Below are 24,127 nucleotides of genomic sequence, written 5' to 3' on the forward strand. Positions count from 1 at the left end.
ATATACAAACAAAAAATGAGTAATAGTAATTTAACATCATTCGGAAACTAAGTGGTAAATGGATCATCATCCAAGTTCCACGTAATGCCAAAATCAACAGCATTGTAAAGTGATGAAAATTAATGGTTAATACTAGATTTGTTAGTAGAAGCAACATTTCCCCAAAAAGCAACATTTTCCTGAGTATTTGTTTGTGCAGAGATCAGTTATGGCCACTTTAGTAAGATGTTACATGCATGGTATCTGTCCAAGCTTTTCAACGCAGTGTGAGTTCACATGTTTTTAATCACGCAATGCAATTCAAGGAAGAAAAAAAATTAACATGTGCTATTGTAAATGTACTGCTAAAAAGCTTTTAGCTTTATCTTACATTACGGTTTAATCCATGAGGAAATGCAATTTATCAAAATGGTGACATATAAAGAAAAAGACAGAAGAAGTTCTGGGAGACATTTTATTAATGTACAATTTTATTAGCGATGTACAATAGACATTTAAATTCTCTATGTATTCTGTCTCCTTGAGGTTTGGTAAATGCTTGTTCATATATAAAACTACACGATGCTTTTTTTTTTTTTTTGTAAGGACTGGAAATTGTGAAAATCTAAGTGCTACGGTATATTTTGTAGTGATTAAACATGTTGTCCAGAAGAGTTACCAGCCACTTCAGTGAAGCACTTCTAAAAATGTTTCTGATCAAGTTCAAATGCACCTGTTCATAAATAATGATTGTTTGCTCATGTCCATTACACTAAGTACAACTGTCTCCAATATAAAATACCGTTTCAATACATTTCTCCACATGGACAACTAGATAATCTAGTCATATTTACTTTTAACCAAGACTAATACAAATTTACAAGTAAAGTAACTTCAGGATTTATTCAGAATAATTATTTTTCAACCAGAAGCTTTACTTTGGACAGCGCAGAAGTATATTGCAAGTGACATTCTGCAGCAGAAGCTGGAGGCTTGAGAACAACAACTAAGGAGGACTAAATATCAGCAATACACGCTTTTACAAGAACTCTGACCATTCTGAATGTTAACGTTAAAGACCAGGTACTTCAGTTTGTGCGCCTGTCAAACAATCAAAACCTCCACACAAGAAAATGAAAAATATCCCACAAAACACAGTATTTCAGAGAACATGTTAGACACTGGCATGACATTTCTCAGATCAAATTGGCAACTGAAATTTAACATCCACCTGAGCTTGTTTTGCTAAGGTTACTATTTCAGAGAGTTTCACCACCTGAAAAACAGAAAAGAAAGACTTCATTTCAAAACAATCCTAACTTGAGTGAGCTGGACCAATCTTTTTAAACAAAGTAATGCCAGAGAATCATCAGCAAGATCTTAAAGGCAGGGGGGGAGGGGGGGATATTATTACTTAGTCCAGTGCTTCTTGATCACTTTTAAATGAAAGATCAGTCAAGTCTTTTAGAAAATATCTCACACAGTTATACAATGTCTGGGGTCTCATTTACAACCAAGTATCTTAATAAAATGCTACAAGTTTTAAACTTTTATGTGTCACCTTATTTACCACTCACAAGAGATTCTGTATATCTAGAAGCTATTTCTCCTCTGAGTTTCTGTTGCAAGCATTTTTGGATCTTATTTTGATACCTTATGGAGCCTCAGGTTCTCTTGCATAACAACTCAAAACCTCTATGAATTACTTCCCGCTTCGAATCAAATGTTATAACTGAGTAAATGGTTCTTTAGGAAAAAAAAAAAAGATTCAGGACTATCAGTTTCCCCATGATACAGAATCCACCAGGTGCCCTCTAATTTTTTGCAGATCAAAAGTTTTCATCTTCCCTGTTGCTGCACATTTGTAGTATGTTTTTCTTGTCCACATTACCTAACTTCAAAAGCACCTAAAATACTAGTTAGCTAGAATAAGCTACAGACATCTGTTGAATATTCAGGTAGAAAAACCCCCATACTTTTATCATCACTGGTTATAATCACTGCTTCAAATGCTCAGCTTATGACTCTGATCTATCCTCATCTATTTGTTTTTCCCACTCATGGCATCATCTTACATAAACCTGCTTAAGGAATTACCTATGGGCTACATACAAAAACAACTATAACCCTTTCAAAAAGTGCTCTAAAGAATCCAAGATTACAAAACTAATTTTAACTCCTTTTGCATGGCTCCATGATTCAGCCGAGAACTTTAGATTCAGCAGAAGCTTTAGAAGATGCATTATGTAGATGCAATATAACTTAAAGACCTGTATGGACTGCTAGGGAAGATTTCCATTGACACAACCAAAGCTTGATCAGCGTAACAGGAGTTAATACTATTCCTTAAAACGGAGAGCCATACTGTCAAGCTAAGCAAGTTCTTCCTCCAAGCAATCCACAGCTGCTTCTAGAGCTTCAACCCCAAGAAATAAAGCAAAACAAAACCACACACACACACAAAAAAAACCAAAATATCACAACCAACCTGCCTGAATGTCTGACTATCTAATCACCTTGTAAGGCAACAGACAATCAACTATGTTTGGTTTTAATCATGCACACTGAAATACAGTGCTCTGTCAAAGGAAGTGTTACATTGCATTCTTCAGCTACCTCAATTTAATTATTTTCTTCTAATTAATAAAGCTAAGCTCTTAGCCATTCCCCTACCAGGGAGAGCGACTGATCTGGTCATTTACCTGTGGGTTTGGTGGGGGTTTTTTAACCTATTTTTTAACCTGCTTTTCAGAGTGGGGAAAAAAAGTTAAAAAGTCCCAAACACACAAATTTCTGGGGTACAATAGATTCTGACTGCGTAGTTTTTCTCCTTACAAAATATGTACTTACTAATTTGTAAAACATTTGCTTCAGGCCCTGATAATAACTGGCACTGTGATTTATCCTAAGCTACCTTTAGTTGACTGAATGGAGTTTCAAGTTTTCAATATTCTGCAACAGATGCTATGTTCTGAAAAGAATATTTGTAACCAGCTATCTTACCATTTTTGCAGCTTCATCCAAGTCATCACACGCGAGGATTTTGAGGCCACTAGCTGTTATTAAAGCTTTGGCATCATCAACTCGTGTACCTTGAGAAACAGGTAAAATGCCACTGTTATTGAACAGGAAACTACTACTACCAGAATTGTCTCATATTTTCTAGGAAGCCTGTTCCAAACCTAAGTTAGTGAATAAATCTAGAAGACAACAACTTCAGTAGTTATAAAAGCAGGAAATCTCTTTTTATTAACTTGCCAATCCTCACCAACTAAATTCAAGGTTTGCCTTATTTTTCCATAGTCCTCAGCTTACAGGCAATTTGCTATGTGGTACCTAAGCTCAAGAACATTTGTCAGTGTGGACAGAAATATATTTAACATTTACTGAAGCACACTCACCTTGCAACCGTACCACAATAGGTATTTTTAGGTCCAAATCCTTTACTGCCATAACGATGCCTTGTGCTATCACATCACATCGCATAATGCCACCAAAAATATTTACCAGAATAGCCAGTACCTACAGAATCAATAACAATATTCACATTAAAAATCGCCAGAGGCACATCAGATAAAAGCACTGCTCAGCCTTTTAGCCTAAGTAAAATTCAAGCTCTGTAAGTGTAACAAGGGACTCTGTGAAAGAAAGGAAATATTTCTGTTCTAGAGAACATCAGCAACAAAAGTACAGTTCTATAAAGTCACAACAGCAGCACAGTTACTTCAAGAAAACCCTACTGCAAAAACACCTGCCCCAAGAAACTTCCACATTGTCCTTCAAACCAGCATGAGTTGCTGCAACAGCCATTTCCCTCACTCCCAGTGTGTATTCTGGACATCTACTCGAAGTGACACACTCATTTTCTGTACAAAGCCAGCACTGTACATTACTTCAGAACATTCTGAGCATCATAAATAAAAAGAGAGCTGTTTGATTTCAAGTAAATCAAACAAATGAAACTTCAGTAAAGTCATTTAACAACTTAATTTGTCAACTGTTTCTCTTTCCATTTCTAACATTACGCCAGCAGAGGTACCTCCCACTCTATTACCTCCATACACTGAAGAAGCCATGCTAAAAGAATACAGAAAATTTACAAAACTCATACACAAGACACTGTTTATACAGTTTACTTAAAAGCTAGCATGCTTAGAGGGAAGCTATCTGAAATATGTTTTATTCAGGAGGACTAAGCCTGAGGTTAAGGGAAAGTCTTTTCCTACTCAAGTGGTGGAAAGGAGGGGTAAAAAAGATCATAGTCAATGGTGCATGATGGAATAAAGTAGGAGCAAAAATGGGTAGACAGCCTTGGAGGACAGAATAAACTTAACAAGACAAAACATGAACGTGCAACTGGTTAATAGCTTGGTTCTCATTAGCTTGCAATTAAGACTAGTTCAGCTGTGTGACATTGTTCTTGCTCCTGCTACTAATGGGTAGAGGCAACTTTGACACCCTAGAAGGCTGTTCCAAACAACCCTGAACTGAACCCGGAGTGCCAGCCAGAGTGCAGTCCGTGACACCAGTGGGCTGTACTGCTGTTTGACTTTCAGCACCAGGAATCCCAGCTACAGTCATCGTTTTTTGATAAAACAGTGAGCAGCTGAAGGAAGACAGAAAGGGAAAGATATATTAAAAAGTCTGTTTGGACACCCTCTGTCCATGCATCAGCAGAGAACGTGCATTACAAGAACTTGTCCCAAATCAGCAACCTCCAGATTCCTCCTAGTTTCTTCTCCTCTTCTCTCTGTAATTCAGGTGCTCTGTGCCTGCGTCCCTCACTTTTCCCTCAGTTTGCTGAAAGAACATGAAGAACAACAAGTCTTGTGAGGAGTGGCTGAGGGAACTGGGGTTGTTTAGCCTGAAGAAAAGGAGGCTGAGGAGAGACCTTATCGCTCTCTACAACTACCTGAAAGGAGTTTGCAGTGAGGTGGGTACTGGTCTCTTCTATCAAGTAAAAGCAATAGGACAAGGGGAAATGTCCTTAAGTTGCGTCAGGGGAAGTTTAGATTGGATATTAGGAAAAATTTCTTCACCAAAAGGGTTGTCAAGCACTGGAACAGGCTGCCCAAGGTATTTAAGACATGTAGATGTGGCGCTTAGGGACGTGGTTTAGAGGTGGACTTGGCAATGTTAGTCTGGGAAGATTCAAATACAGCTGTAACTTCAACTGGAGGACACAAAACTGCCTACTTAGTACACAGCCAAAGAACCTATTTTTTAAAAAAGGAAAAAAAATTCAGCAGGTTTTCAGGCCTTCTTCATTTGCACCAAAACTAAACATCTCCATTTTCTTACCTTTTTAATTCTATGCTTATAAAAACATGTTTTCTGGAGAACACGTACTAAGCATTGTCTTTCAAATCACAGCCTGTTTTACCACTGTGTAGGACCCTGATATGCCAACTCTTCCCTCACCTTTTTATCAGAGGTAATAAGCTTAAAGGCTTCTGTCACTTGCTGCACTGTAGCACCACCACCAACATCAAGGAAGTTTGCTGGAGTTCCGCCATGAAGTTTAATTATATCCATTGTGGCCATAGCTAAACCAGCACCATTGACTACATGAGAATAAAGATAACATTTAGAAATTCAGTTTATAAATCCATTAAGTCATTTAAAATTTTTTAAATAGAACATACCTAAGCAGCCTATGTTTCCATCCAATCCTATATAGTTGAGATCTGCTTTTGCGGCCTCCCTGTCTCTTTGATCTTCCTGCGTCCAATCCTGCATATCAAAGATCTTCTTCTGACGATAGGCTGAATTACTGTCAAAGTTTATCTTTGCATCCATACACATAACTGAAAGGAAAAAAAAATAAAACAAACCATCATTCAATACTAGAATAATAGCTCAACTGCTACATGAATATGTTAAAAGTATGTTAAGTCAAACTTGCCAGCTAGCTCGTGCAGTCCAAACAAAGTTTTGCTGAAAAGACACACTAAGCACTGCATGTAAATACAAGATTCTTTCCAGTTTACCCACACAATCAGTTAAGTCCCTTTAACTGCACAAAAAGGGAAGATAACTGTATTTGTTGAGACACTCTAAAGATAGCAGCTTACAACAAGCTGTTTGATAAATCTGGACAAATTATGCTTCAGTAATTAGCATAAAATTAATCCCTGCAGAAGGTCTCCACTTTGGGTTTTTTTAATGCCTCTTAAGTTTTCTGCTCTTAGATTAAATATATAGTATGTGTGCATGCATGTAAACACCCAAACACAATGAAAAAACATCTGAATTGGAAGAACAGGTGTCAGAAGAATACATACAAAAGTAAATTTCACTTAGATACAGCAGGTCACATGGAAAACCTCTAGTATTCTTTACATGAGAACTAAATTTCTGTCTGTACAGATGTAAAACATCATTTCTACCCCTCACTAGAGATGATATACAAATGACAACACACAAGAAACAGATGGGAGAGACTGCTCCATACTGTTCATTTAAGCAGTATTATTTAAAAAAAAAAATAACGGAAGAGTAATTGTAAGCTTCGATGAAGGAACTACATTCATGTTTAAATTTAAACTGTTGTACCTGAGTTCAAGTACAAATATTCTCCACAGACTTATTTTTTGGTGAGAGGGGAATTGGCTGTGATTGAATATTAACTAACTATTCTGCAACTGGATTTGCTAAAAACCTGATAAACATCAAGATATCACTTAAACACCTATAGTCTTTCAATACATCAAATATCAAACTCAATCGGTCATTCTGATGCCTGAGTAGTAAAGGCACCAGATTTCTAGAATGTGCTACTATTCTGGTTACCTCTTCAGTACCAACTTCAAATACACAAGACAGCTCAAGTGTCAATTAATGAATTTTGAAAAGACCAAATTTCCAGGAATGCTTTATGCTGGGTAGCCAAACACTCAAGAGCAAAAGATATGTTCTTTTTAAAGATATAAAAAAAATTTTAAGAGGAAGATATTTAAAATTAAGAACCTACTTAGCAATTAAGAGCAGATATCTACTATGCTTAGTTTCGCAAATTTATGCTTTATTAAATTCATTTTTCAACATAACATGTTAATGCTAAGTCCTCTTGCTGTATACAGCTGAAGTTTTAGCAGTGCAAAGCAACTACCTAAGATTTACAAAAACGTCAAGCTGTTACATGAAGAATATGAAGAAGAAACATTACCAACTCCTGATGCATCTTCCACCATAGGATTTATTTCTATCATGGTAGCATCATATTTCAGAAAGAGATTATATAATTTGATCATATTTTCAGCTGCTTCGTCGACCAGATTAGGAGGAAATCCCATTTTTTGGGCAAGCTGAAAGTAAAAGATTGGTTATCAGTTAACTGATGTTCGGGGTTTGATTTAGTTACAAATTAGGAATGTCCCAGTTTAGCTATTATTTCAGCGTCAACTGAATTTGTAGATGCAGAACCTCCCCTCCCTTCCAGGAAAAAGGGTAACTCTTGGGTTTGAAAAGATTGTTTTCAATAGAAGACACTGCACTTATCCTAAAAAAGAGCTAGTAAAAAGTCATCACCATATACCTTTACAAAGCTATACAAAAGCTAGATAAAGCACTGTCATGCAGAGTTGGATTTACGTCGACTATCACCTGAAAATACTTAAGTATCTAGTTCAAATCTGTTTCAAAATGTCAAAAGGGTTTAAAGACAACTCAGCAGGTTGAATGCACGCACACTACAAAATTTAAAAGCAATCCTCCCATCCTCGCTAATGTGTACTTTTCCACATTAACAATTACCCTAACAGCTTGCTCCTTTTTTATGCCTTCTACTATATCAATGGGTTCCTTAATTATCGCATCAGGATTCTCTGCAGCGACATCTTCAATATTAACACCACCCTGAGAACTGCCTATCAGCACAGGACCCTAGAAGAAAGAGAGGAAAAAAAAAAAAGCGTAAGTAATTTTACACCACACATTTGAAAGTTAGTTCTTCCCATAAGTTACCTTACAGCAATAAAACCTTGTTGTTAGTTGGAAATTTTTTTATTTGGGCATTTTACTTGTATGCTCTGAGGAGAACATTACTACCTATTCAATGAATCTATATGAAACCTTTTAATAATACCTTCCAAATTCTAAGGTGTATGTTGGGTCCAATTTCTTTTACCAAGGAAAACTTTCCTTTGTCTACACTGAAGCAACAGAGCAATTAACACAGACATACTAGTTTTAAATTTTGATAGAAAGATTTGACATATTAATTATATGCATTTTATCTCGTAGGTTGTCACCTGAAAAAGAACAGCCTCTCATGTCCCCCTTCTCCACGCGCTCCTACACAAACACACATCAAGTGCCAGGCACTCGTTTATTCACACCACCATGCTCCAACTCCAAGGGCAAATCTAGGTCTGCAGAACCAAGGGACAGATTACTGCAAACTATTCCTGTTCAGTAGGATCACAAAGCTCAATAACTGTAGCCATCACAGAAAATAAGTCACGGAGCTCTGAGAAAACAGCACTCAATTATTCAATAATAAAAGAAATTAAGAAACCAGAATTCATAACATTTGCAGCATAGATTTTTTTAAAAAGCTATCTAAATCTCAACAAAAGCATCAACGACTCACTACCATGGAACCAAAAAATCTCTCCCTATGGGAACAGTCCTCCAGTTTACAGTAAAGACATACTCACTCGTATCATCTCAAACTACCTTCCCTTATCACCACCCGTGCATGGATTATGCTGGTGTACTAAGGCAGCATTTCATATCAGCACAGGTCTTAAACATTGAACAGCCTTATAATTATTGACAATTAATTACAGAAAGTGTGACACTGGTTCAGAGAACATGACTAATAACCACACCGCTTCCCTCCCATCACCATCCTTCCAAATGGAAACATACAGATGGTGAATTATCCTGCCTCTAACAGCAAGGTTCAACACAATGAACATTTCTGGATATTCATATCCTGAACACGCAGCAAGCTACAAACACATTATAAAAATAACTCATCATTCCACAAAATTGACCAAACTGCACAGTTTTGCTTAAAACATAAGTATTGCCTCTATTGGCGAGTAACACCCGAGATATCAAGTTCCACTTTCAACTGACTGTTTTACAGGCTTTCTTCCCCCCTTAAAGGAAGAGGTTTGCAACATCAGGAATACACATTGTGTTATTCAATCTTCACACTTCCTTCTTTTGAAAGGCATTTCCCCATCATAAGCATCCTAGACAAGTTACAACAATTACAAGCACATCTAAAAACATGACTTACAAAGTCAGCAGTAAAAACAATGCACATCCCTATCAAAAGACAATAATCCACAGTTATTCTCAATATACACTAATAAGATCTATTTTTTTTATACGAGAGCAAGAACAAGTCAGGAAAATATGATTCCCTTCTTTACCTAATTTGCTTAAATCAGTTACAGTAAATTTTATTTCCATAAGGATGCTTGCTTAATGCTTACACAATTTTAAGATTATAAAATCCAGCCATTTACAGTATTTTAATGCCACCTTGTGGTAAATCTGGGGTGCATACTGTAGCATTTGGATCTTCCCTGCTCTATATTATAGAGTACGACAGAACGTAGGTGCCCAAGTCACCCAGTTGTACCAAAATCCAACACAACTGATACTTTCCTATCAGAAAGAACACTACAAAGGAAGAGGAAGGAACAAATACAATATTTAACTCCTAATTTTGAAAAAAAAAAAAAAAAAGAAAAAAAAAGGTAAGACTAGTTTCCTCATTCCTCCACAGAAAATTATTTCATACTCATGAAATAATATCATGAAAGAGATACTCCTCTAATTACCAAGAGCAGCGCCTCTGCAAACTCTTGAGCATCTGGATAGACCAAAATCAGGTTTTGCTGAGCTTCAGAAAATAAAGTTCCAAAATCTGCTATACCCTGGCTTTGTTGAAGTTATTTTTGCAATTCAGGCTCTATGCTCCATAATGGAACACCAGTTTGTCAAAAAATACACTGACACATTTCAGTACCTGCGTTTAAATTGTAGCCTAAAAAACTACATACCCACACATACAGAACGTACAAGCAGGAGAGACTATGGCTTTCGTCTTCCTGAAAGCTCTGAAGACAGACCTCTGGGCCCAAATCTTCTTACCAGTTCCTGCAGAGTACTGACATAAGAAACCTACCAGCACTCTCAAAATTGTGCACCCCTAGGAACCTCCACACACTGGAGAAAAAGGAGGTTTGATTTATCCAGGACCATTGGCTCTTCCAAAAGCCTTTTACTTATCTTGCTCCTGACATGCTTAAGTAGTGTGTACATGTACATGCATACACATAACTGTATTTTTAAACTAAACTCTAGTATGAGCATCTGGTAAGTGTGAACTAAAACCAAGATGAAAATAACCCCCTATTTCCACCCACCACCCTTTCAGCCATGTGACTCTGAACTTCAGTTGAGGCTTCCAATACTCATTTATTATTCCGTAAATTTAAACTGTAGCATTACATTTTTAAAGCATTTAAAAACTAAGGCAATCATATAATCAGAGATACTAGGAAACAGAAATATACATGAACTAATTCTTGATTTTGAAAAGCAAGTGACCAGTACAGTAAACAGTTTTGCTGTTTGGTTTTTTTAAAATTCAGCTATAACAAGTTAATTAGTTTACTTCTATTTCTCATATTACTCACTTGAAAAGACCTTTCCATTGTTATTGCAAAATAGTATTCTCTCCTGGGATATCTGCGCTCACAGATAAAAACTTGATTGCATATCCTGCCCTTTTCTCCTGTCTGCTTGGTAAACAACTTCTTTCCAATCATTTTGGAGGAGATATCTTTTGCTTCTTCTGGACTAGAATAAAAGAAGCTCAGAATGTGACAAAGAAACTGCTGGAAAAATAGAAGTAACAAAAAAAATCTTATCTAATTTTTGTTATTTTAAAGTTAATTATTAAAACACTGATTTTAAACTAAGCAATAGATTCAACTCATAATGTGAAACTTTGAAGTTTTTCCACTTGGTCAGATAATTTAGAAACAACTTACGAAAAAACTATTTTCACTCCTCCTTTGAGGCCACCTTCAAATGTTCCTTTTCCTCTACCACCAGCTAAAACCTGTGCTTTTACCACAAGATCCTTTGAACCTAGAATGAAAGAAAACCCAAAATTTGACATCTGTGACTACCAAAACAAATTGCCCCAGGCAGAATAATAAAGGCTGTTTTCATTTTATCCCCCCTTCTCCACCCCCACCCCTCTGATTCAAAAGACAAATATGTGAATCAAAGACTGTATTGTAATTCACATAGGTTATTCCAAAAGTCTCAAACCATCCACAAACTGCAGCTTTAGGCTGTTCTGTGAACAAACCTTGGTGAGTTAGTATCCAGAAGTGTTGATATTTTGAGTGTTCTGATATATCTTTAACATGTGTTTGAATCACAAATGATTAACCACCCAGTAAGAAATGGTTAGTATCTCACAGACTATTAACAAGATGAAAATGAGTATCTGACACACCATAATCCAAGATTTTCCTCAGTCAAGTACAAATACCCTATACCTGTAACCACTATCTTCTCAGCAATAATATGTACCTACGGCACTTACCCAATTCAACTTGCAGGTCCACTGATGCATAAGCTTAAGTACTTAGCAGAAGTTCGGAGGCCTAAGCAAATCCACTATTTTTCCCAGAGCAGGCAGAGTAAGCCTTTTAGTTGGCTTTAACCATTTAAAAATCCTTTACAGAATATTCTTCTAGGTAGGGAAGACTGTGCATTTGGGTTTAAAAAAATGAAGTATGAGAATATACTCAAAATCAGCTGGGATATTCTGAAGTGTCATTGAAAGACAAAAAGCAAAGAAAAAAGCTCATCGAGTCATTTAAGGTGATAAAGGAAGAAAAACAAAGCCCTGAGTTATTATTCAAGTTCACATTTGTGCACCACATTCCACCTTCTTCCATGCCACCAATAGCTGAGCCACTCCAGTCTTTCCAAGCAAAGAGAGAACTTTCTATTCTCTTGGATGTGAAAAGGCAACCATGGAAAAGACAAAGAAAAATCACAGTACTTAAGCAAAACTAGCTGCTATGTATACTGAAAAAGATTATGGCAATCACAAAAAAGTTGTGTTGATTCCTATTTTGACCTGTATCCTGCCTGGCCAGATAAATTTAAACTTGCATAATATCAGAAGTGAGTGTGGCTATAAGCAAAGGGAATGCTCAACTTACTGCTCCCAACTAGCTACTTGTAGATTTTATTTCTTGACTGTCTACCTAACAACAGATCTCTGAATTCACAACTGATATCAAGTTCTTCGGCACAAGGAGCATGACGGTTATAAACATGCAAGTATATGTTGATTTACTATTGTCTATTATTTAATATTTAATTCAGTTTGTGAAGATAACTATTTTTTATAACTACTAAGTACTAGCAATCAAGTAAGTTAACATGCTTAATAGAAGCCATGCAAAACAAGACTTAACTTTTATGCAACTACTTTAAGTACAAAGCTTACTTTAGGAAACACTAAGCCTCATGTATGAGTACGATTATAAACAGTAGCTTCATGAATAAATGAAGCCACATACTCCAATATGCAAGCTTAAAAATAAAGTTCCATCCATTTGAAAACAATTTACCTTGTAAATATATACAAACACAAAATTTGGAGGAGCAGGACTTCTTAGTGTTAGTATAAAAGAGAAAGGAAATACTTTATTTTCTGAAGAGATTTAAATTAAAAAAAAACCCCACACAACAAAACCAAACCCCACAAACCCCACACTTGCTCCCTTGCTCACAGAGGATCCACCTAGGCTCCTTCACAAGGTTCTGAAGTGACTCAAATATTTTAAGATTTAAAATATTCACAGCATTATTTTACTATTATGAGCTTTCTACAGAAGTTTTATATCTGACAAAGAATCAGAACTGATATACTCAGTAATTAAGACTAAGAGTTTTAACTTACAGTCCACTAGGAAGTTCAGAAGAGAGGGTCCTATTTCTCCAGCCTACTTTTCATCTCCTACACTAAGTCCAGAAGATAAAAGCTGCTTCTACAGAGAAGTTTTCAGGAAAGCCATGAAGTTCACCCACAGGCACCTTCTTTGTAGCAATTACTTCTCCTAGCAATAAAGGCCAGAATCTGAACAAGTCAGAACCAGATGCCAACTAAAGCTCTGGTAAGATCTCAGCTGGAACATTACATTTAACTCTGGGCTTGATCATAAAAGTCATTTTCAATGAGGAAGACATGTTACTAGGATGATCACTGACATGAAGAACTTGCCTTACATGAAGGGACTAAAAGAGCTCAGCACTTTAAATCTATCAAGGGAGAAACAACAAAGCAAGGGGAGACCTTATAGCAGTCTTCCAGTACCTACCGGGAGCCTACAATAAATCCAGAGACAGGCTTTTTAACAAGGGCATGTAGTGACAGGACCAGGGGTAATGGCTTTAAACTGAAGGAGGGTAGATTTACATTAGTTGTAAGGACAAACTTCTTCACAGTGAGGGTGGTGAGGCACTGGCACAGGTTGCCCAGAGAGGTTGTGGTTGCCCCGTCCTTGGAAATGTTCAAGGCCAGGTTGGATGGGGCTTGGAGCAACCTGGTCTAGTGGAAGGTGTCCCTGCCCATGGCAGGGGGGTTGGAACTAGATGATCTTTAAGGTCTCTTCCAACCCAAACCATTCTAGGATTCTGTAATTACAGTCTTTACCCATACTTGGTGACATACAGAGCAAGAACACACAACTACACATACATCATACATTCTATTTCCTGTGCTACACCAGCCAAAAACAAAAGCCACCCATCAAGGGAAGGCAGTTTTATAAAGGTGCAAGAAAAAGAGACAATTCTTTGCACAGAAGATAGCGAAGCCTGCCAGGAGACATGAAGGAAGAATAGGAGATTCAAAAGGAACTGGGCAGAGATGTTCCTTATGATATTCCTAAGACAACAATTATGAATGCTGGGGGAAAATGAGGGGTATGGACTGCAGAAAATAGCCAGGCTAACAATCTCCCTAAATAGTATGCCATCACGAGGGGCAGAGTACTGGGCTAGAGGCACCACTGCCCAGATCCCACAGGAAATTAAGAATTCAATTATTATGCATGATTACACTTCAGCAACATACAAGACATCCGGAAAAAAGTCTGTGAGAAACAACATTAAACTCTTCACAATCAGTTTTGGCCATAACAAAGTTTTCATTAGACTATCCCTTATGCAACAGAATGCAACAATTGCAGCATTATGTGAGCAGGATAGTAATGATTCATAATTTGTTTTCCTACAGCACTGCAAGCAAACTAGCTGCTTGATTGCATAAACACCTAACACTTCAAGGATTATTTGACCAGCTATGTTTACAAGCAATTAAGCTGCATAGATGTTCCTAAAACAAAATTTAAGGTAATTTAAGATAACATGTCCCAAGAAAACCTTAACTTAACCCATGCAGAAAGTTTATTGTTTCATAAACATTTTTTTCCTACTGCTCCTATTTAAAGTGACCCTAAAACCAGAGGACAGAAATATTTGGTCACACAGCTCATCTGCAGCACTATCACACAATCTGACACAGCAGAGAACTGCTGATACAGAGTAACCCAAGAAAAAATTTAGAAACCAGCAGCTAACAGTTTTCTACTCAGTACCAACAGTTGTGCCCTTCTTTTTTGCTTACACTGCTTTAAAATACTGCTAGACTTTTGTTTCAATAAAAAAAGAGCAGTTTCTGCCCTAGAGCAAGTATCCACATACAAAGTCAGGACACTTTATTCCAGCCAACACTAAACCACAGCAGCAGTCCCATCCTGCCTCCCGTCCTCAGCTTTTCACTCCAGACTCCTTTCTTGTGCCAGCACAAGAATTTGCGCAATCGTGCCTTGAAGCATAGCAGAAGAGTGACTCCGCTGAAGGCAACAGCTAATCCAGCCAACAGTACTTTTGCAAGCCTGCGCCCCGTGTGACAGGCACAGGGGCACTGAAGTGAGCAGGACAGAAAGCAGGACATCTGCTTTCAGCAGCAGTAACAAACTGTAAAGCCTTAACACCACGCTCTAGATCAAAATAACAAACCTGTAGTACAGCTCAGGCAAGCAAGCTAGACACCAGTGCACAAACTCAGAACAAGCGTTTGTTAAAAGCTGCATTTCCATATTAATGGTAGTTAACACTAAAAGTATGTGCAAGTAAAACACCTGAAAAGAATCAGGAAGTGTTTAGAAAATTAACAGTAAATACCCATGAGAACAGGTGCCTGAAATCAGCAGAAGACTAAGTTAGCACCTGTCTGTTCAGGACAACAAAAATCTATACAGGACTAACAGTACAGATTTCACCTTCAACAATTGCTTATTAACTAGACAGTGAAAGGATACAGACAGGAAACAGCCCAATCTTCATTTCTAGCGACACTGGTATTTATTTATTGGAAGGAATAATTTCTGATTCCATAACCAAAGCTTTCAAACTGGGAGAAAGGTCTCTCTCTCTTTGCCTGCATGCATTGACCTATGTAAAATACAACCCTTATGATAAGCTTATTAAGAGGCAAGAAGGCTTGTTGTTCCATTGTATCTCTGAAGTTCTCCATGCAAGTAGAAAGTCTGATTAGGGCAGACAAACTTTATGAAAATGGTCTGCTTTACAAGTTCCCATTCTGACTTCTGTCAAATCGCTTTAATTGCTACTTCTCTGTCCCGATATTGACTGTAGCAGCAGTACCGCTTTTCACGTATTATAAACACCTTCATAACTATGCAAGCCTAATGTGTTCTGACAAAACAGACAACAGTAAAAGGCAGTGGTAGGTTAATAGCACAAGTGCCAATCAAATTCTCAACCACCATTCAGCTGCAAACTTACCCTGGGAGAAAGACACATAACTTTTGCCTCAGTTACTCTGTATATAAAAGTTTTTAGTTCCAGGAAGAATATCTCTCCATTTATAACACAAACCAGTTTTTTTTCTTGTTGCACAGATAAAACAGAAAATTTTAAGTTTAAACAACGTAGTTGTATTTACTGGAATTAGGGAGGGGAAAAGATTGGCTTGTAACTAACAATGTATTATTAACAGAAGTCTCGACATAAAGAGTATGCCGATCCTAACTCCAACACAGGCAGAGAATCTCTTCAGAGTATACTGTCTGCGTTTTGTTAATAAGTATAGTTATTTAGAATTTAACTTCAAAATTACATTTTTTCAGCATTTGAAACTTTTGAGTGCTAGAAGAATCACTGCATGCAAATCAAAAGTATAACTACTGAAATATTTATGTGCCAGGAATCTTCATACTTTCACTGAAAGGACCATATAAGTCAGGAGAGCAAACAAGATGTTTTGCTATTACAAAATACTTTCTACACAAACACTTCCCGACATTATTCAGCTGCATCGAGTTTTTCATCAACTCGTAAGACAGGTTTGGTTTTGGCAACAGCTTAAGTTAAGCAATTAAAATACAGCAGTCAAAATTTGAATGTGCTCGTTAGACAAGTTTTTTTGAATTAGAGAATTATTATCAACAGCATGCTTTGATAGAACTTCAAAGGAGTGCAGTGCTATAGAAGAAAGCAAAGGCTGAAGCAAAATGTAAGCTTCAGATGCCAAAAAAGTAGCGTTTGCCAGAATTCAAGTAAATGTTTGGTTTCTATACTGCTGCTGCTGGTTATCTAGAGACTTTGATCAGGTAAGCAACAACATAATTGGAAAAAACTACTTAACACTGACCACTACAGCAGATTTTTTTTAACACCTGGGGAATTTCTGCACAACTTTGCCACCTCAAATCATCATCTGCATCCTACAGCATCTGAATAAACACTCTGGAGCTTCAGACTCTGCAGAGAACCTAAAAGACATCAGTTAACATAGTCAAGCAGATAATTCACAAACAGGGAAAACGGATAATGGCAAAACCACCAACAAGTATTAGGAACAAAGAACTAGATGTGAGCTTTCCATGTGACACAGAACAAAGAGAAAAAAAACTTAATCACAGACCACCAAGGAAGGTGTGGCATACACTAAGGAGAAAAACACCCCAGTTTTTGTGCCACAGTGTCTGGAATACTTATTCTTTTGAAGAGCTAATGAAGAAAATGCTAGTACTTTACCTAAGAAAATCACTGTACACATTGTACTAAACTTTGGTTTCTGACTAAATCAAGTCCGAGATCAATAAATCTATTTACAGATCTACCCAGGTTTATGTACTACTTTTTTTTTTTTAAACAGATACAGGTTGGATATTTAAGCAATAGACAGAAAAATAAAATAAAACAACATTGAAAAGAACTTAAAAGGTCTGAAAAGAAACATCTGTTAATCACAGAACTGTCTGCAGGAATACAGCCAAGCCAATTACTTGAGTCATTCTGTAGCAAGCATAACAAAAAAAGATCATTACCTTATAAATCACACTGATAAAGAGATGGACTATATCTCTTAAACTGCAATGGCAAAAGTAGCAGACTCCATTGCTTTCAGTCTCCTTTCAAGAACTCTGGTGTAGAAAGGTTAGAATCTCAGTGCATAACATTTCAACACCTCCTATTCTGTACAGCTTTTTATTTTACTAAAATTTGATGGTCTGCCATAAGCATAAAGCCATGGGATTCACTATCCTAAAATCCTCCAAAACTACGGGAACACAAAAGCTGCTTCAAGATACTCATCACTTCAGAAGTCTTACCTCTCGAATCATCATGAATAGAAATATATGCCATAAAAGAAAAACAGGCTTTTCTACAGGCATATGGTATGTCACTCCCTTCCACACAACTGTTAACAGAGGAAGATGTTAGGAAGCATCAAAACTTCAGTTATAGCAACACATACACTTACATAGATGCTGTCTTAACAAACAGCACTACTATACGTTTCAAAGAGTGTGTTCTGCTAAGCTATCTGCGATCACACTGATAAAGCATCTGTTCTTCAAGAAATAAGTCTTCAGGGTCATTAGTCACGTTCTTGATAACAAATGCCTATCAGCTTCTAAATCAGCACCGGTCCCAGTGCTAGCTGGAATGCACGCGTAGGCTGAGAGTAAACCCTGAACTGAGAGGCAACCATCAAGGCATACTGCAGCCTCTTATCAACACTCTAGAACAGAATTTACTCAGCTGGCTTTTTCAAAATTTAAGTGAGATACTCATGACCATATGAAGAGCCACATATCGCAAAGCCCACAAATAACTAAAAATACTTCTTTCTTTTTCTTTCTAATCAATGAAGTGTTTAAAGACGTCATCGGATACAAGTCTTCTCAGCTCTGAGTAGAATGAATTCTAACAGTGGCACAAATGAGATTTGGAGGTCTTGAATGGAGACAGTGAACTACTGGAGGAAAAGTGAACCGTGACATTTACAGGAGGTCCAAACCTACTCCCAGGGACTGACTTATTCAGTACTAGTTATTTTAAAAGAATAACAGTTTCATGAACCAGTATGCGATAACAATTTACTTGAAATGAGAGGGAGGGTTCTTTATAGGGAAAAGCTGCTTGTGATAAGTAACAAATTCCCATGATGACTCTCAACAGCCAAACAAATATGCAAAGAAAAAAATATATGCAAACCGATGTAATAATTTCAATGGCCAACCTTCCCATGATGCAACAGGAAAGATTTTAAAAAAAAAATAGAAGCAAAACAATAATCATTTGCAGAACCCAGCCAGAACAGAAATCTGAGATGAAAACAGCACTTTAAGAAGTCTGATAGCTGCAGCAGAAATCAATTTTTTTTTTTTTCAAAATAGCAAAAAAATTTAAGTTTTTTTTCCTTAAGACTCAAACCATAGGTGATCTGTCATCGTTGCTCAAAAGTTGCTCATGGCATCTAATTTCATCTCAGTTTCCTTTAAAAATATTAGAAAAATGTTAAAGGGAAGAAAACAATGCAAGCTCAAATACTGTGTTTTACTTCACATATGTTTCAAAACTACTTCACATATAGGTAAAAAAGTTGCTCTCTTTAGGACACTTTGGTTTTTGGCAGAAAAAAATATTTAGTACAAGAAAGACTGGGGAGGTAGAGAGGAAGCAACCTTTGTGGCTTCCAGACCGTTTCATCTAACTTCAGACCTCAAGATAGGCATAACTTTGAATGAAATTCTAACAAATGTCTTTTATTTTTATTATTTAAAAAATATTTAGTGCACTCTTCTAACTAGCCTTTAAGACAAACTGCAACATTCATATGCTTCAGCTTGACTCTACCACACACTAGTTACCTTGCAGTGTTAGTATATATAAATGTATGGTTAAGCTTTGGCTTTGTTCATACAACAGGGTTACACTGATTTAGCTACAGCCATAGCGAAACCACGATAATCTTCGTTAATGAGAAAGTTGTATTTTTTATACATTGGGATAAAAAGTTACCCATTTCTAACCAAAGTGAGGCATTTGCAAAAGGAAGGAAATCCAGTGCCAAACTCAAGTTTACAGAGAGCAGGTTTCTGACTAAAGGTTATCAGGAGCATGTGGATCAGCACTAGGGAGACAGAGTAAGCAGTATTACCAACTATCTTTGCAACGGTTTAGACAAACATTTGGAAAACCAGTTTGACACATAAAAAGAAGCAAAAGATAATGTCATATCTACCGGCAACAACTCTTACACAACAAAATTAAACAATGAGCAGGTGGACAAAAAAAGTGAGATTTTTTTTCATTCTGCTAGAGATTTGGTTTGTTTGGCTTGATTTTTGTTTTTTAAGTACATACTAAATGAAAACAAGTGGGGAAATAGCTACAATAACAAAGAAATCCAAAACACCGGCGCAAAGGGTAATCTGTCACCATTCAGAATGAGTTCTGGACAATGTTTCAGCAATGCCTCAAAAACTCAAACTCCTTCAGTGTGTTCTCCTTTTGGGAAGTCTTCCCTTCCTCATCTCAAGTGCCAAAGAAAGCCATAGCATCAAATACACACCAACTCAAACAAAGTATATGGCTGACAACCAGAAGCCCTGAATTCCTTTATTCTAGCTTACTAAAGGACGCTAAATCATACACAACTTCATTTTTCTGACACCCAAGAAGTTGCACAGAGTCGCATACTCCAGATGAAAGGCATACCCCTGACGTCACATGGATCAGGCAGAGCTATAAACCAGCAGTCAGACTACCTACTTTGCTACAGGACTCCTCTCGACAAGGAACAAAACAAGGAATCGCAGCCTGCAAGTTTCCCTGCTGTCTATTATAGAACCATAGGCAAACGTTGTCTCATTCGCCACTAGCAGAACATCTGTGCAGATCTTAATGTAAGCAAAGGGCTATGCCCTTAACAGGTGAGGGTCTGAATTTTAAGGCATTCTCAGAACAGAAGCATTTTACACCTTTCTTTCATACTAATGAAGTTATAATTTTGTATCCTTTACTCTCTAGTGGGAACAAGACAAAGAAGGCAGGCAGACAATACCTGAATTTCTGGGGCATCAGATCTGAAGGAAAAGCAGCTTCTCAATTGCCTTCTACATTACAAAGCAGCATAATTTGTTCTAGAAAAAAACTATTCCTCTTTTTCAAATCTACAAATGAAACTGAAACGAATCTAAGAAAATCTATAACGCCAGGAATCACTACAAATGTATCCATTTGGAGGTGAAAACAGATTTAGGCATTTGCATATGAGAGTGGAATATGACAAGCAATGTCCTTCATTAAAACTGTGTGACAAGCCTACTGCATTTTTTCCAGGGGGGGAAAAAGCTTTAAGCTAAAATAAAAAAAAAAAAAAAAAAAGAGGAAAAAAAAGAATATTAATGCCTCAAAAAATAGAGGCTGACTTCTATATTACATCCAAATTAAACAAAAATTTTACTAAGACACATAGGAGGTAAAGTGGCAAATTAATAGGCAGAGTCAAGTCCAAAATTAAAGGTCAACCAGGCAAAGGAGATTGGATGTTTTCATCAACAAGCCAGGAATTTAGTGTGTAACTACAAGCAATCAAAGTTCTCCCCTCCTGCATGTAGTTGCATTCTGCCAGAACAGCACGTTCACAAAGGAGTAGGATTTTACTCCTCTTCTGCAGCCTAAAGGTAAGTATGCTTTGCATCTTCTGTTCTATATGAGATCTCAGACTACAGAAGCCTTACCTGCCACCACCACTGAAGCTCTTCACACAAGATTTCCTCTAACCTTGCTTGAGAGCAAAAAGAAATCCAGGATTTGCACAAAGTAGAGTCTATTACTCATCTCAAAGAAGTTTAGGTAGTTGTATTAGTCTAGGCTAATACAATTTATACCTGCCCCATTCCTTCTAAACAAGACTCACAAGTTACAGGAAAAGTATCTGCAGCATCTGGCTTATGGGAATGATGGTGCTTGAATCATATGTTCACAGTCTTTAGTGGAAGTAGAATCAAGGCCTTCCCCACTGAAATTTCAGGGACACAGTTTAGGTTCATAAACAAGTCTTTACAACTAGGTCACTTAACTGATTTTACTGTGTGCTTGTGCACTGAGCAATCTTAAGCATTAGAAAACTTCAAATTAAGAAAATATCAGCTCCAAAGTAAATACTCAAATCTGCAAGAAAGTTGCTTCACAGGAAAGGCTCTCTTAAAGAGAAGGTATATCCAGAACTCCAAGAAATGTCTTACCAGGAAAGACAGAAAAAGTAGTTACACCTTGTATCAATCCCATGCCTATATTGTATATGTTCTCTTTAATATTATACCTATTTCTTTTGCTATTTTGTAAGCTTCGTCTGGTGTCCTGGCAACTAGTCCATGTGGAACAGAAATGCCAGCCTCCTGCAACAGTCCCATGCTCATGTATTCATGTAGCGACAGACTCCTCTGTTGCTGTTGTTGCACCTGAAATCCATGATTACTGAGTATTCCTGGACTTCCACCAAGCACCTGAAAGAAAAAAAAAAAAAAAAAAAGAAAACAGAAAGAACAAAGAACATGACTGTGCTGTGAAAAACTGCTCTCTTTGTTTAGGTTAAAAAAGTCTACATATTAAACAAGTACAGTTTAGCATACCAATGCAAACACCTGAACACTTAATCCTACATTTCTTGTACATTACCGTTCCACAGCAGTCATTCATGTTCGGTTTGGTACTGGGTTTTGTGAAGTTTTCTTGGGGCAGTGGGAAAGAGCTGGTGAAGCTGCTAGCACTGACAAGGACTGGCAGCATTAAAACACCCTTGAGTACTTAGTATTTAAGTATTTTAAGGAATATATGTGTAGCAAAAAGAACTTTGAGGAATTTTGGAAGCATAAGAGAACAGAGAAAAGCACACAGAATAGGTTCGTTCAGAAGTTTTGGTAATTGCCTGTGTCTGCCAAACTAAGAGCTAAGCAAGCCCTGGGAAGGAGGGGCAGCAGAAACTAAGTTACACCACTTTCAGTGGTCGTACCTGGTGAATTTAATTTGCTACAGACTATTCAGCCTTCATACAATTACCACAAAACAGAAGAAAGCTAGCTATGACCCATTTAAAACATCTACACGGAATCAGAGGGTTGCCAAAAGTGCCAAATAACTTTAAGATTTCAAATGCCAAGTAAAATATAACATGGTCAACATTCAATCCAGGAAGTTCTAATGTGGAACGAGTCTTAATTTCCTCTGCAAAAGTGATGTACAGAACTCCTGAGAATTTCTAATAGGTATTTTGTAGAAAGTAGTTCAGGGAGAAACTGATTTTGATTATAAAACATCAGAAGTAGTACTACACGATCAATGCCTTTTTAAAAAGAACAGCTGCTCATGGACTTTAAGATGACATTGATTTCCAAAGGGTACCTTGTCAAGTAACTGTATTTCATAACAAGAAAATTATCAACAACAAAACTAAAAAAAGTTTGCTGCATTTTTCATATTTCACTGTACAGGAACAAGACCTTGATTTTATACACACGTGAAACAGCAAACCAACCGAATTCAGCTAATCCATGAACACAGGTTAGCACTGAAAGAGTCAAGGTAAAAAGACAACAAAACAAACTTGGATACAAGCAAAATTTTGTGGGGGTTTTTTAGTATGTTCCATTGGCACAAGTATCACAAAAATCAGCCTTTATTAGGAAGTTTCTAACAGACTGGATGTTTAAGGTTTTGCTTCATTTTAAGTAAGGTAAGCGTGCAGACAACGCAAGAGCTTTACAACAGCATTTCAAGCTAGCGGATCGACAGAGCCGATTTAACCTCCACAGGATTCCTTCTGCAAACAGGAGGCCTTTTCCTTGGCACGAAACCCAAGGGAGAGGTGCTGACCGCTGTAGCTGCTGTTCCTGGCGCTGACTGACCAGCCGGGCCCTGGGAAGCTGTGCGAAACACGAGAGGGGAACTCGAAGCGACCTTCCTCCATATGTGGAAGGAGATCAAAGTCGCAGGGAGAGTTACACACTTCGGACCTCCACGGCTCTTTTGTTCGCACGGCTTTCCAGGGGTTCTGCAGCCAAAACCAAGGCCGTACCCCCAAAAAGCAATCACAGGAAAAAAAGAGCGGAGACTGGGGAAATGCCAGCTGCAAAAAGAGTTTTACTGGCACGGCCTGACCCCTCGTATGAGTCACGGTGACGGCGGAGATGGAAACATTGGGATTTCCAAGCAAGTTAGGGAAGGGGGGGGGGGGGGGGGAGTGGAAAGCAAGGAAAAGGGAATCACGCCGGGAAGACCTGCCAAAACCCATAACGGCAGCTGCGGAGGGGAACGTACGCCAAAGGCGAGCACAGGGCTGCCAGCCCCACCGCCGCGACCAGGCAGGGCAGGACGGCGGCGGGAGTTGGGATGAGGCGATCGCTCCTCCCGCCGTCGCTTCGCAGGGAACGACCCCGACCCCGACCCCAGCCCGCCCGGCTCTAACCCGACCCCACTCACTCCATCCCGCTCCCCAGAGGCCTCTACCTTCGCCGTGGAGGTGCCCAGAGCGGCGCGGAGGCCGTTACCCCTCAGCCCGGCCGACACCCGGCTGCAGATCATGGAGGCCGCCATGGCCGAGCCCCTTCGCCCTCAGGTGCCCCCTTCCAGCGCGCATGCGCCACCACCGAGACGGGGGGAGAGGGACAGCGGGACCGGGGTGGAGCAGGAAACGCTTGCGCGACTCTTCTCCCTCAATAACAACCGCCCGCGGCGCCCTGGGCGGGGTGAGAGCGACTCTATG

At 38.1% G+C, this 24,127-nt stretch overlaps 1 protein-coding gene across 1 annotated transcript; it reads right to left on the reverse strand.

Moving 5' to 3' along the window:
* Positions 1–440: 440 nt before the first annotated feature.
* Positions 441–24,094, reverse strand: SUCLA2 (succinate-CoA ligase ADP-forming subunit beta). Its single transcript, XM_049816056.1, has 11 exons — positions 23,872–24,094; positions 21,689–21,872; positions 11,001–11,100; positions 10,644–10,806; positions 7,735–7,863; positions 7,148–7,286; positions 5,625–5,786; positions 5,401–5,543; positions 3,381–3,501; positions 2,983–3,071; positions 441–1,255 (listed from the first exon to the last, which is right to left on the reverse strand). Exons 1-11 carry the CDS (start codon positions 23,956–23,958, stop codon positions 1,181–1,183), a joined length of 1,392 nt encoding a protein of 463 aa, XP_049672013.1. The 5' UTR covers positions 23,959–24,094; the 3' UTR covers positions 441–1,180.
* Positions 24,095–24,127: the final 33 nt, after the last annotated feature.

The sequence above is a fragment of the Accipiter gentilis genome, chromosome 13, assembly GCF_929443795.1.
Source record: "Accipiter gentilis chromosome 13, bAccGen1.1, whole genome shotgun sequence".
Lineage (NCBI taxonomy): Eukaryota > Metazoa > Chordata > Aves > Accipitriformes > Accipitridae > Astur > Astur gentilis.